Below are 15,642 nucleotides of genomic sequence, written 5' to 3'. Positions count from 1 at the left end.
AATAGAGTGCAACTCTACTGATCTTCCCATGAAGTTAAACTGATCTGGGCCAAATGTGGCCCTGAACTGCTACTCAGCAACAATTATATCAGTTTAATGTAGGCTTAAAAAAAAACCAACATCTGTTCTTAAGCTCTACTAACAGGACATTAATTTTTGAAGCCTTAGGACAATGATACCGGTCAGATCACAGCAAAGACAACATTTGTTTAGCCTGCTCCTGAAAGCACATGGAATAGTTAGGGCCTAAATTATACCCAGGTAAAAAGTGTTTCCCAGACCAGCATTTCTTTAACATATTTACAATCTATTGATGAAAAAGAATGCCATAGGTGTGATAAAATCTTTCTAGATAATGTCCAGAAGTACCATGTAAAAAATTTTAAGGCAGTCTTGTGCACCAGTTAATCACTGCTGCAACAAAGCTTGCAGTACCTGAAGTACTTAAAGCAAACTACGTATTTCAGGTAGCTTCGTGTGGGCTGTAATGCAGCAGGGGAAGCAGGGACATAAACAGGAAGTTAGACCACGCGGGGCTCTGTGCTTTAACATCCATCTGACATCAAGAAAGCTACCTAACTGGAAGCTAGATTGACTATAGCTATAAAATGTACTTTTAGAGCCCATTTTATTTTTGCACTAAGTCTGCTTGATAATGCACTGACATTTTACATGATCTGAAAGTGAGTATAAATTATAACTGTGTCCACTTTATGAACAATTTATAATCAGTGGCTATTTCCTGTTAGGAAACAAGGTGAAACCTTATCACAGACTCTTTCTATCCAAGGAGAGGGTCAAATCTGCAGCTAAAATATTTGGCGTAAAAAATGAAGAGTGGAGGAGGAGGGTCTAGAAAGCTAAAAGAGTTTCAGCGTGAACAAAAAGTAGGCCCTTTCAGGTCATGCGTACATGGGACAATTACAGACAGTCAGGAATTAACATCGCCATTTACTGGGCCGGCTGGACGAGGCAACTTTTGACCAGAAGCCAATGTAAAGATGCACAAAAATCTCAAAACACTAATGCAAACTCAGCCTCTGGAATGGCTACTATATTTTCTCTGTTTGGCCCTCCTATGATATGGTGAAGGAATTCAATGCTTTGTTAAATAAAATATTATTTGTCAATGACATTCCTAGAGCAAAACAAATATTCAAATATTTCCTCACTGATCTCAATTCTAGCCATTGTATAGAAAGTGTGTGACTAAAGATTTCTTCTTTGTTAAAAGCTTCTACATTCAAAGGCTCAGTGCTAACCTAGAATTTTGTAATGGAAGCAACTAGGGAGCCAACAGAAACATACGAAAATATAATAAAAATGCCTAAGACTGTATGGTATCTCGGCATTCAGTACTAACTTATCAAATCCCACTGTCCTGTTCTCCTCTGCTGTAGATCATGAAATAAAATTGTTAAATTGGAAGAGGCCTGACACTAACAGCAATGAAAGACAACATTATATATACTAGTTCTGTTGTTACTCCAGTCTTCCAGCTAGCTTTTAATACACACAACTATTTAAAACACATATTTGCATAACAAGAATTACGGCTTATTTTTAATATAAAGTAAATAAAATTAAATATAAAATCATATATATATATGTATATATGAGTTTTGGTGATGTTCTAGGCTGCAGATTCACTAGCTTGAACATTTTTGTTCTTGCATTTGTTGGTCACAAGGGTCATTTCAAGGGGCTATGATTTTCTTCTTTCTCCTATTAAATAGCACTCTTGCCAAAATTATTTTATACAATCATGGTTATTAAAAATACTAATACTTAAATATATTATAGAAGGGAAAAATTCCACCAAGACGGCAACCATGCCTCAAAGAGGCAGAGAAAGTTGTACCAGTAGGTCTTGAACATATTATTTCTCTTAGATATTGTTCTTCAGTCTGTCAGGAGACAAAAAAATAAACAAACAAACAAAAAATAACAAAGAAAAGAGACTTGTAATGTCACTAGACATTACTCTAGTGATTAGCTGGCTCACTAGACCCAGTTAGACTGGGTTTTGCGAACCCTTCCTTGCCTTTCTCCCTCTCAAAATTCCACAGACTGTATTGTCCTTTAGTTATGTAGAAACAATGTAAAATAAGACTAGGCTCTAAAGCTTTGGGTGGGATGTGGACAAGATGAAGGTTACTACATATTGCAAAGCTCGCACACTGGATAGTTTTTTCTGCTGGATAACAACATTTCTTCTCCGAGACTTGGGGTTTTGAATGCAATCCAGGTTCTCAGCCTGATTTTTGTATGACTGTGGTCTAATTCTGTTTTATTATTTGTCACCACTTTAAGTAGCAGACACTAAATCAGCAGTTTTGCTTGGAGTGTAGAGAGAAAGATTAAGGGACTAAATCTGTCAAAGGTAAAGAAATCAAAAAACTACAGCAAAAAAAACCCCATACCCTTACCGCTCTCTGTGATAATCACAATATTCAGGAGTTGACATTAAACAACACATGGTGCTAATGGAAAAGATACACAGTAGTTGTCAGCGAAATCTTATTGATTCTCATCAAAAACTTCTCTAACAAATGCTTTTGCATATTATTGCAACTCAGAACGTAAAACTCTTCAGTACGAGAATGCTGGTAACGCATGAGGGCTCTGGCTTTTGATAGGGAACACTTCGCAGTCTATTGTACAAAGGAATACTATTCCAAGTATGGCCCTAGAAATAAAAAACAGAAGGTTGAAGCCCATCTAGGAATCTATTCATATCTTATCTCCACAATTAAACATAGATTGTGAGACAGCACTATACAAATAGTATTTTGCACTATTTCCCAAATAAGTAATGTGTAGATCAGCACCATCCTAGCTGGAGTTGATAAAGACATGAATTACACTTGCTTGGGACCAATAAACAAATAGAAGACTGTAATCTTCTGGTCAGGACCTGGAGATGAAAAATGCCCAAATTCTCCATAACCCCATAGCCCTGAAACAAAACAAGACTTACACACCAAAACTGAGTAACAAAGGGAGACGGACGGACGGTCAAAATTAAGAGAATCAAATGTCAAGACTGTATCCTCTGCCTATTCTCTCCAGGTAAAAAACATCATTTGGACTCATCAACACTAAGGTATCTTTTGGTCTGCCAGAAGAAATGGAAAGTAATCAGTCAATTAAGATATAGAAAAAAAAGAAGACTGATTTTTCATTCACTGGTAGGGAGAGGTCATCATACAGTAAAACCTGTATTGTTTACTTCTTCAGTAAACCTCTGCAGTCATACAGAAGATAAAAATTTTAGTTTTGACTACAAAAATGAAGCACAGAAAAAGAAGATTTAAATAATACCTAAACACCCTGTAGTACGTATTCCACATGGCAAACACATATGAACCATTTGGAATTTCTTTATTGACAAAAGAAAATCCATTATGTATGAAGAGTAACACCAATGTAAAAAAAAAGCAAAAAAACTCAGATTACCAAGTGCAAAGTGCATCTCCACTATAAAACGCCCACGAGTCCCCACTGAATCACATGCCCACTACTAGAGATATCATTTACAATTTATTTACATTCATAAGTATGAGCAATATTTTTCTTCTCCCTCACTTCATTCAGAACTCCTCTGAACTAAAGTCCCAAATCTACTATCAGTAGTGTGTAGGCATGCTGCCATTAGGAAGACTGGATAAACCTAATGATGCAAAGCCCAATGCAGTCAGTGGGGAGTATTTCTACTTTCTTCAGTAGGTTTAGAGAGGGCATCTGAGGTCAGCATCCTGCACTCATCCTGTCAGAAATTCCACTGAAGCAGTGCAGTATCAGTCTCCACATAATTACATACATCTTTTTCCTGAAATTGAGGTCAGTCACATTAATCCTACTTTCATGAGAAAATGACTTTTGGAATCGGACTAGCTTCAAAAAAACAAGAAATAAAGTATATACCATACATTAGTTATTACAACACAAAGAGTTCTCAAATGCTTTGCACTACTGTAAAAAGATGTAGTGTTTAGTTTTTAAACTTTTCTATTTCTAGAGCTGGAGCTGTTTTTAAATGATTAAGGAAATGCCTGTCAACACTCTTAAAATTCAGTATTGATCTTCTGTTATACATCCAAAGTAATAGAAGGTAATAAGCTCTTCAGCCTCACCTGAAGCAATGTACTTGGGCATATACTTTGGAAATATAAATAGACTTGCATGAATATTTAATTAAATCTTTTTCTCCATTTTTAAAAATATCAAAAACATTAATAAATTACACAGACACATCATACTACTGTTTAAACAGCCATAACAGGGAAATGTTTTCATCATTGCTGCAGTTACCTAGAATATCAATCATGGATTACTAGAAAATATAAAGAAACCACAATCATAAATAAAAACAAATATTTTTTTTTCCAGTCATTTTCTTATTCCTTATTTTCCAATCTGAAAATAGTAGTTAAAAGGGGGGAAAAAAATCAAAGAACAACATCCACAAATATTTCTGTCAACCACAGCTTCAGATCAACCTTGAACCACTGGTAAAATCCCAAATGATTAGAAAAGAAAACATCTGACATTTGCTACATTGAGATTTGCAGCTCCACAAATCACAGTACTGGAATATTGGCGGTACGAAGAATGTCACTCTTTCTTTTCTTCTGTAGTGATCGGCTCTTCCTTTAATAAAGCGCTTAATTGTTTCTGCGCACATGAGAGAAAAAGTTCCAAGCTAGACAGATTTCTCTGACGGACAACTTGATCAAGCTGTTGAAACAGAAAAAGAAAGAAAGATCAGCTTTAAGAAAACCTGGAAATAAATACCAGGGTTTGTCAGCAAAAAACCCAAATAGTTTACATGCATGCAATTTAGTAACAATTTTTTCCCTAAGTATTCAAATTTCTCAAAAATAAAACACCAGTTGAATCTAAAAATAATTTTTCAACACCTGCCAAATTCCACAAAAGTATAGTGACAAGAAATTTGAAAAAAATGACAACACACTTTGTACTTTACGTAATAAGCAGTAGGTGCCAAGAATTAAGCCAGCATGGTTCTTGTTCATGCTCCTTTGACCGGTTAGCCTATGCACATGTTCTGCACGTGGCTATCAATAAAAGGGATAAGACTTTTAGCCATTTCTAACAGAACACCATTTTCCTGACATACCCATTAGAAAATATGTAGATACTAGGGGGGAGAGGTAGATTATAATGTGCAATAAAACCACAACTTTGTCAAGGCCATGCTATTTGGTATCCAGCAAAATAATGAATTTTAGTTCCTAGGTTCATCTTTGAGGAACAGGTAAGGATTTCCAAGATCATGTTATGAGAAATAGTCCCTCGTAGGTAGCCAGATGTTTTTGTCCTTCATAAATTGCCTGCGTTTGTTCCAGTACACAGCAGCTATTTAATTTTACTTACAAAAATCAAAAGGGCAACTGGTGCACTGAATGAAATATTACAGGGGTATAGGTGTAAGAACAAGGACACTGATGATTTCCATGTTGGGGATGCATTCATTACGGCAACAATACTTCCTTTCAAATTTTACACTTACTGCTAAGGGATAGCCTGACCCATTCATGTACATAATGGATGGTATTATTTTTTGATTCTGATAATAAGTATAACAAGATTGGGGGTGGGTGGATTTGCACTCTAAAAAAAGATACTACCTTTATTTACAAACCTACCTATGAACAGTTAGGTACATGAATACATGAAATGAATTCCAATGCAATAAAATGAATTCCATTATTAGCTTTTTTTTTTCTTCTGGAAATGCACAAAGCCCTACATTCTTGACTGCATTTCCCACCCACAGCATGGAGTAGATGTTCTCAAAGTGCTTCACTCATCTGAGAATAATTTGAGCAACATAAGTCTTTTTGTTAAATTTGAGTGTCCTCATAATAATTCTTCACTTATAAGAATGTATCAAACCCTTAGATAGTGTTCATCAACATTAACTGCTTCTACTTCAATGAAATTATAGTAGTTTACTCAGCTGAGAATGTGTCCTCATTATTTTTCACTTAAAGTCTCATGTTGCTTTCCTAACTTTGCACTTAAAAATGTTTGTTTACTTAATGAGTATCTGCTCTAGATAGAACCCAAACACAACATAAACAGGTGACTAAAGAAGGTGGATGGGGGATTAATGTTCTGTTTCCAAGTAAAATCAAAGGAATTTTTCCACTGGATTCAATACAGCAAGAAGTCCGGTACTAAAAATACATTTTTATAAAGACTGGTCTCTGTAGAATGAAATTTGAATTGAGCTGCATTCACTTATATGCAAAAATAGCTCAATTCAACTGTAAAGACAATGGAGAAAAAAGGAGATAGATTGGCTAGTACAACCAGTAAAATAGAGAGATAAATCATCTGCAAATAAGGGTTGATTTTATATTATATTTTCCACAATCACTTCAGTTTCATGGGGTTTATTCTAAACAGCATTCATAACTCCTGATTTGATCTGAACTATCAGAAACACTTAACTCAGCAATAACTAAATGTTGCTAGAGTTTTCCTGTCTCAGTGAACCATCATTTTCCACATTAAGATTCAAACAGGCCCAGAGACAAAAGGATCATTATTGCTTGAAATTCACAAACGTTCTCCTTGCAGATAACATAGCAATAAAATTTACTAACTTTGAAGTCATCAAGTATAAGTACAAGCTTAAAAATATAGGCAAAGCAAATCCAGTTGTAAATATGGGAATACTAATAAAGCTTCGAGTAAGAACTTTTGAAAAAAATTCAGGAACTACAGCAACCTGAACAGCTCATTTGGCACACTGGATAAATCCTCACAGCATCTTTTAAAATTATAGCTGTTCATTTTATAAAAGACAATGCTTCTGCTTTAAAATGAACACTACATAAGACTATATATATTTCAAATTTCAAAGTGTACTTTTAATTTGAATGGTAACATGTTTAAATAGTTCCCAGAAGAAAAGTGGTAATATTTTCTGATTTGTTTTCTCAAAGATTTTCTTTTTTTGTTTGTTGGAGTCTCCTATGGTCAGGCAATGTGAAGTAAATACTTCATGTAAAGGAAATGCATCCCTTTCTTCCCCTCCTCTTCAAAAAAGAGACCGAAAGGCAAGATTTGACAGGTTGCATACAAAAATATGGTTTACCAAAAGGTATATGAAGGTGCTTAATGCCATAACGTTAGTAAATAAAACATACAAGAGGATCCCTTAAATTCTATAATTCAAATGTCAAGCAAATATTACAACTGAATGAAGCTTTGAATATGACTGTCCCTTGGTAGGCCACAAATTCAACTGAATGTATATATAATAAAGATACAGGGTAAGACTCAGAGGTAGAAGTACAGCATCAATGAGACATAAAAGTTATGCCACTCAAGAAAGTAAGTAATGGAATTTGGAAGAAGCCTGGCTTTGCAACACTTCTGGCAAGCTGTGGTGCACCAGTGACTAAGCAAGGTTTTGAACTCTGCAAATACTAGCAAAAGACCTGTGTGAGGCCACGCGGCCATACAAGACCTACAGTGGCTAGTAATCTGCAAATAGCCATGCCTTTTGAAAGCATATTACATGTCCCATTTATCTAGCACTTTTGGTTTGAAATATAGCTTTCAGCAAAATCTGCTCCTGTGGTATGTTGCAACATATATAAGTAGACAGCTCACCATTCAGCAGTTGCCATAATGCTCTAGCAGTCATTTGAATGGACATCGTGTTCCATAAGAGATATCCGCTTCTTTTAATATTAATATAAAATGCAGGGTAAAGTCGGTGATACCTCCCCACTTCTTGAAAATGCATTCGTGGTTTAGTTACAGCACTATGATTGAATGTACAAAGAAACATTTTTATGAACCTTTGCCTTGCTACTCTTTACGCTTCCTTAAAATGCAAACCAAAACGCTCTAGCAGTTTGAATATTTTAGTATTTTCTTTCAATAGTGATGAATGTGTCAATTCCATAATACACACTTATTTTGTCGAAGCTACACAGTGATAAAACTCTCCTTCAGTAATAAAAATCTGCCTGGATTCCTTCTTGTTCTGTTGCTTCCTGCAAATTTCCAGCGGCTGTACAAATTTTTGCATCTCACTGCAGAGCAGACATTACTGCTCCATACGTTGCCTAATGTGTACTTAAGTCTACTGATTTACAACAGATTTTCAAACAGATCGAGTTCAAGTAAATTTCAGAAAAGCCTGCTCTTGACATACTTAAGTAATACCTGCCACTGACAAGAAAACACAAAAGTTACAAATCGTCAACTAAGCCACGAAGAAGCAGCATCTAGAATGGACAGCCTGGAACAAACAAACAACACAAATAGGCACTATTGCAAGAATGCTGTATCTTATGGTTTGAAAGGTACCTTGCCTCCTTCCTCTTCTCCAGCTCAAAGTATAAAGGGCATTTTGCATGGGGAAGCTTGCAGATGTTTTTGTGGCTGTGATGCGTATTTCTCTGGGGAATGGATAGATAAAATCCAATTCACATAAATCATCTGCTACATCTTATGAAAGAACATATGAGACCTATTTTTGTAAAAATATCATTATGTCATCAAATTCTATTGCTTCTGGTAGATGTATTAGTTTGACAAGCTTAGCATAAAACTGATTTTCAAAGGTTTTCTGTTTACTGCGCATTATATCATCTATGGTCTTAGATCGTTCTTTATTGAGGCACCAAGAGCTTTGGCTAAACTTTCCCTTTTCTTTTCTTCCAGCCTTTACTTGCAGATTCTGTTTTAAGGAGATCAAGTAGCTCTCCATATGTGTGTTCTGTGATATGCTGATGTTAACTTTCTTTACCAAGGCAGCAATCTCAAGCTGTATACCTTTATTTCACCAAGTAGCAATGTAAAGGTTTAATATGTATAGTGATTGGCTGCAGTATGAACAAAATAGAATTTCTTCAGCCTTTGAGAAAGATTTTAAAAGTCTCAAATGAATTAGGTAAACTTCTTTGAGAAAGATTTTAAAGAGTCTCAGATGAATTAGGTAAACTTTTGGGGACTCTTTGCTGAGCTCAAGTGATTAGTTGGTAGTCTCCCTTTGTTCATATGGAAAGTTTATTTCTTGTTAAAAGTTTATGTCAATTCAGTAATAGAAAACTTCAGAACCCAGTTGCCCCTGTATAAGCTTTGCTTTAAACAGTATGTCTAAACTCTTTCAAGCTACAGTAAAAGACAAAGCATTGCATGAAAAGACTTAGCATCTTCACAGAGCAACACAAAACACGGAACAGTGAAACGATGTTGGCTTTGAAAATGGTACATTTAAATGTGTTTAAAAGGAGAACTTTCTCTTTAATAGAATAATTGATTAGGAAAATAGAAACAAACCTTGTGAAGCTGTTATGTAATATATTCTTTAATGAAGTGTTATCAACACAGTCAAACATTTTTGAACAGTGCCTTGACATGGCTATGCTTCTGCTTGCCTAATATACCATGCGACGTACAAATATGTAAGTAAGGCATTTTAAATCTTGTTTTTCTAAACAGTCTTCCCTCTATATTTTTAGGTCCTGTTCACTTCATGGAATGATCTCATTATTTAAATAAACATAAATGGACATCTGGCAAATTCAAACTGAATGTGACTCATATGCAAATGTGATCACTATGAATAACACATATTAGGAATGGTGCATTCATGCAACCAAACCCAACTGTTCTAATTCTGTAGATATTGAAAAACGCACTGTGTTGATCCAGATCTACAACATTAGAGGGAGATATTTCTACATAAGATCATCCCTATTTTATTACTAATCAATGCTTTTCTGCCTCCATGTGAAATTCAGTTCAAAGTTGCTAGTTCTGTACGTCGTCATAGATTAAATTAACAAAGTTTTAACGCTCCTCGCATGAAATCTTTTCCTGAATTCTTCATTATTTTAAGTTACTTCATAACTTTAACTCTTCTATACTTTTTTTTTTTTTGGAAGAAACAGAGGGTGTCTTTCTACGTGCTTGTGTTACACCTATTGAGAAATTTGCTATGTAACATATAGAAAAGCAGCTCCCAAATGCAGCAGTTGTCCCAGTGATTCTTTAAATTCCCAGAGTCATTAGGAGCCACTCATTTTCCAAAAATGAGCTGATTCTTGCAGGGCATTCCAATACGTTTTGTGATGTTTTTCCCCTTCTGTTTAAACCTTCTGTCTTCTTTTGAGGTCTAAGTGTTATTCCACTATCCTTCTGGCCAAAGATGACTGGATGGAACTTCCTGTGGGGCCCCATCTCAGTCATGCCCTTAGGACCCCTTCCCCCCCCTCCCCCCACAAACAATTTGCCTTTGAGCCAGGTGAGGCATGCTCTGAAGAGAGGGTAAGAATTTGACTCGAGAAATAAAACTGAAGGCTCAGACATAACAATGCAGAATACTGCCACCAGGTGATTGTTTTCATTCCAGGCTGCTCTATTTTATTTTATGTAATTCCATTTTCCCATTAAGTATCATTTATATCATCTACAAATCAAACTAAACTTAGCTCCCGATTTTTCTTAGCATTTATCATTCAGTTCAAGTTTTCTGTAAAATGGAATGAAAGTCTACATGGCTGATGTCTCAAGTAGAAAACACTGTTTCTTACACAAATAACTGAGCTTACACATCTATAATATTTTCCCCTTCTAATATAACTACCCACTAATAAAACTATTTTCATGGCATGAGTTTTTAGCTTCCCCTATTGACTGTTCTCCACCCCTCTGAACATGTCAAATTGCTAAAAGAAAAACTCAGTCAGAGCTCTAAATATAATTATGACATATAATAGTTATTTAATCTATTAGTAGGAACTAATAAAATATCTTATGGAAAATACAACTTTAGCTTTAGACATGAAGATTAAAAGATGAAGTTCTGATCTCTCTAAAGTGAAGACGTGTTTCTTTATTAAGCCCAGTGTAGCCTGAACCTCACCCATAAAAGTGAAGAAATGCAAAATTAATGTTACATGTGCATCGTTCACTTTTCTTTTTAGTATGATCATTAAGGCTTAACAGATTCTTTTTTTCACACTGTTTCTCAGAGAATACCATCTTCTACAGCTTGAAATACAAATATGTATTGAATAATTTATCTGTAACTTCAAATGACAATGTAATGATTAATGTATCCAAACACAATTCAACTTTTGGTTCTTTTATACTAACAGGAGTAGAAGTTGAAATCTTCATGGGATTCAACAAATATAAGCAGCAGAGACTAAAAAGAGTGAAGCTGAGTAAAGCTGTTGAGTAAAAAGTTAGTAATTTTACTTTTATTATTGGTATCTTTCATAGTTGACTATACTTAAATATAACCACGCCATTTTTATTTGTTTAATAAAGTAGAGTGAGTAGTTTCCCTTAAAGATCATGAAATCAGAAAACAGCTTTTGAGTTGTGCTGATCTTTTTAATGAAACTCATAGAAAGAAGCGTATCAAGAAATCATTTCAGCACAGTGATATATGTGTTTATATTCATCCATAAAGCAAAACAATAAGAAATACATTACAAATCCTGGAAAGTACCCTCTGTTGTTCAAACAAAACAGTCATGTTCATGCAAAGATGGAGCACATAGGAAGTTATAAGCCCAAATTGAATGGTTTAGGGAAGTGAAGACATGGAGATTGATGTATATAAGAGAATGTGTTCTGAAGCTTGAGGTTGGCCAGTCTAGGTTTGTGGAGCTGATATAAAGGTTTTATATTCACCTCTGGTTTACAAGTGGCTGCTTGGTAACTGTTGGATAGAATTCATTGTCAAGTTAATTCTTTCAAGTTGAATATTGATTAGTCACAGATAACTATTTATAGACATTATCACAGACTCATTACACACATTTTTTCAAAGTGATTAGCAGCAAGAGAAATCCTACATATTTCAGCATGCTTACTTCCTGTCTACTTTCAAAGTAATTTTCTGTGGAAAGAGTCCATCTCAACATTGTTGCTAAGAGTAATCATAATTTGTTGTAATATTTGCTGCAAATTTATCTTCTTTAACGTAATCTTGATTTCTCTAAATATATTCATTATTGATAAATATACCAAAAAGTATTGTCTATTTGTTGTTTGTGAACTAACTATAACTAATTTCTATTTATTTGACTATATGGTATTGTATTATACGTATTTATAAATTAAATAATTTTTAAATGGTAACTATAAACTGATAAATGATTAACCTAATATTGATTATGAGGCTTTTTAAAAATAATCTCATTAAACATCCTACTCTTTGCAAAAAATAATATGAGCCTAAGCTTACAGTAAAGTAAACTGATTTTTTTTCCATGAAAAGACTCTGGAATCATTTTTCCTTTTATTCTATATTTCTAACATAACATAGTTTGGTCATCACTTAAGTGGATATCTCCAAAGAGAATATAATACTAGTCAAATGCGTCGATGATGAAAGGCCGCTTCTTCCAAATACTGATGTATGTGCTTAACAATTAAGGACTAGAGGAAAAATTTACTTACGTTCCATTGAAATCAGTGGAGTCATGAATATACTTTAAGTTAAGTGTAAGGGAGAACTCATTACGGCTCTTAATTTGTTCATGCACATAACTGTTTTACTTAAAAATTCTTTCAATTGTACTCTTTCCTCTGTTCAGCAGCTTATGCGATGTAACCAACATGATATTAAAGAAATACTGGGTTGCTCATGTTGCAGTTTCTCCAGCTAGTAGCCTTAGACCATTATTGTTGTAATCAAATTCACATTTAGGTATTTCCATTCTGGCCCCAACTAGAAGTACACCTATAAATGTATGTAATAATGTTGTTAAAAAAAACATTTTAGCATCAGTCTGCATTGTGACATACAGGCTATGGTCTGAAGGACAGTCTGAACTTCAGTGCTAAGTGGACTAACAACTGCATTGTAAACCTGTTTTAACTTTAGCTACTTTTCAAATATTTTTTGAAAAATGCAAATTCAGAGTGGTACATTTCTGAAGATTCTGTGTTTTCTTGTGTGATTAAAGCCTTAACTTTTGCAGCTTCCCTCTGCCCCCATACATGGTGGACTATAATGCCCTGAAATGCTCTGTTGCAACTTACTGTTCCAGATTCTTTGCATATACCATACTACAATATATATTATATTGGCTAACAAACCCACACTGTTCAGCAGAACATTATAGTGTAATTACAGACTCCTAAATGTGTTTTCACATTTTCATCTGTAGATATATTTTTGAGGAAAAATCAAAAGATAAGGGATTTGTCTGGTAAAATGTTTTATAATGCAAAGTTTTTTTCTACCACTGACCCACAACAGCAAATGAGCCTGACATGATTCTGAAAAATTCTGTAGTTGCAGAGGTTCAGCTAGATCATTATGTTTTCTAGTAAAACTATATGCTCAGGAAGCTTTCCCAGTGCACTACCATGATCTTCTCTCCAAAGATTTAACAGAAGGCTTTAAAAAATTCCCTAGCACATTAAATAGAGCATATAAAAAATTATTACCTTGAGGAACCTGCAAATCTGTGAGCTGGATGAGAAAACAATGAATTACTTCCTCTCATTTCTATAATGGATGAAAAGGAAAACAGATCCATATGGTACATATGTGTAGCAGAGTTTATTTTAGAGTTAATCCCAGAACAGGACATTTTTGTCTGTCCACCTGTGAATTTGTACTATTGATAACACTTACTAAGTATATAAAAACAAGGTTCTCCACGGCTGTAATTTATACAGTATCTGCTACACATTAGAAAGACATCAGTGTTCAAGATTGAACCTCTAGGAAAGAGTGATCTTTAATAAATTATATCACCATGTGAAAATGTTTCTTTCTCCTTAAATAAATAATGCTGCAACCTCTAAAACCTTAAGGATTTTGTGCTCTGAACTTGATCAGTAAAACTATTAAAATCATACCATATGTTGGACACATCTTTAAAACAGATTTGCCTAGTCTGCTGGAGGTGGTGAGAAAACACCCAGTCAACCCTCTCAGAATTTCTACTGTCTCCCAGCTGGACACAGGAATGTAGGAAAACACCAACTTTCCTTCTTCATATAAATAAGGAAATTTGCTTTCAATTAAGGACGCTAACTTGAGTGCAAAAAGGAACCGAAAATTGTTGCAGCACCTGCTCAGAATACCGTAAAAGGTGGAAAATGGGCATTATCTTAAACCAAATAAAAATAATAATGGAAACATTAACCTGTAGAAACAGATGAGCAATCTATGGGATGACCTACCTACACAATAGATCAGGAATATGGGATTCTTTTATTAAGTTATTTGTAGACTGTTGACACACACTAAATACATAGAGCTAACAATTTTTTCCAGCAGATTCAACATACTTAAGACAAATGTATTGAGCCGCATGCAAACAATATATAACTATCCAAATATCCTATACACTGAAATGCACTTGCATAGTCTTACAAATTGAGGCCCTGAACCTACCAACTTTTGCTGAGAACAGTCAGACTGCTCACACTATTGAAGTCACCCATGGATATAACACAAACATACATCTCATTGATTTTTTTTAAGGTTTCCAAAATAACGAGAACTTTTGCAAAAATTTGTTTTACTTGTAGAAAACAAGTGTTTTGCTTATAGCTTAACACCAAATGCATGAAAATGTTGACTAAATACTAGAATGAAGTCATGCTTCTTTTACACTGAGTCTATATAGACTCTAAGCTGTATACATAAAAGATTTTATTTTACAAATTACAATAACATAAAACAAGAGAAAATTTTACTGATATCACATCATTTTTTACTGTTATTAGCTATAAGCAGTACATCTATTTGCTGTATATTCTTTTCCAAACAATACTGGAGTCTTATCTGTTAGTATAATGATGGGAAACTTCCTTTTTAAAAGGCAGACCTTGATGCTCTACCATGGAAGTCAATGAGAGGTTTGCTATAAAAAGGGCATAGGACCAACTGACTTAAAGAGAATTCAGCAAGTGCTAGCAAAATAGAATTACTAGGTACAGATATCAATATCTAGTCCTAGTATACATACAAGGCAATTCTGGTTTACTGCTTTATGTCTATGAAACTTGAATTACAGGATTTAGCAACAATCAGCAGCATTCCAATTTTCAGAGAAGGGTCATCTTTAAATATAGAGTACATATATGTAGGAAAATAGCAAAAATAGGCTATAGAAGTCTCACAGTGTTTACCGTGGTGTAGGCAGAACCTTATTCTACTATTTCGGTCCTATTAATAAAGATAGCTCTTGAGATTCAATGAGGTCATTCATATTAAATTATTGCTGAAGCAGAAATATAACACAGGGAAATAGTTGTTGTAAGGTAAGGAAGATTTGAACAGCAACTGTTACATTTATGCAATGCAATAAACTCACAGCAAAAGCCTGAGTGCTAAGTATTGGCTTACTGCTATCAGTAAGATAGCAGGTAGATCATTTCAATCAAAACCTGAGTTATTCTGAATAATCCTGAGTTAATCCTGAATTAAATCAATAACAAAACTTTGAATGAAATAGATGGACTCAGGAGTTATCATGCAGACTTATTTTTCATTATCTGCCCTGAGAAGAAGGTAGTTTTGAGCACATCTGACATTTCAGTATTTAGCAATATACCACATAAAAAGTTAAATGCATAAAACACAATCCAGGGTCATAGTTAGAAAAC

General features: G+C 34.5%; 1 protein-coding gene across 12 annotated transcripts in view; it reads right to left on the bottom strand.

Moving 5' to 3' along the window:
* Positions 1-2,712: 2,712 nt before the first annotated feature.
* The window catches only part of CCDC91 (coiled-coil domain containing 91), a 159,806-nt gene continuing 146,876 nt past the window's right edge, over positions 2,713-15,642 (bottom strand). For 5 of the 12 annotated variants that reach the window (XM_068953409.1, XM_068953388.1, XM_068953380.1 and 2 more), the window contains exon 13: positions 3,365-4,740. In XM_068953409.1, the coding sequence (XP_068809510.1) occupies positions 4,618-4,740 (123 nt within the window). In that variant the 3' untranslated portion in view covers positions 3,365-4,617. Of the gene's footprint in view, positions 4,741-7,653; positions 7,809-11,381; positions 11,729-15,642 lie in introns of those variants that run through there. The other 7 variants (XR_011142674.1, XM_068953442.1, XM_068953370.1 and 4 more) reach the window with 7 other exon arrangements.

The sequence above is a fragment of the Struthio camelus genome, chromosome 1 (assembly GCF_040807025.1).
Source record: "Struthio camelus isolate bStrCam1 chromosome 1, bStrCam1.hap1, whole genome shotgun sequence".
In the NCBI taxonomy this organism is placed as follows: Eukaryota; Metazoa; Chordata; class Aves; order Struthioniformes; family Struthionidae; genus Struthio; species Struthio camelus.
This window is presented reverse-complemented; position numbering and strand designations above follow the sequence as displayed.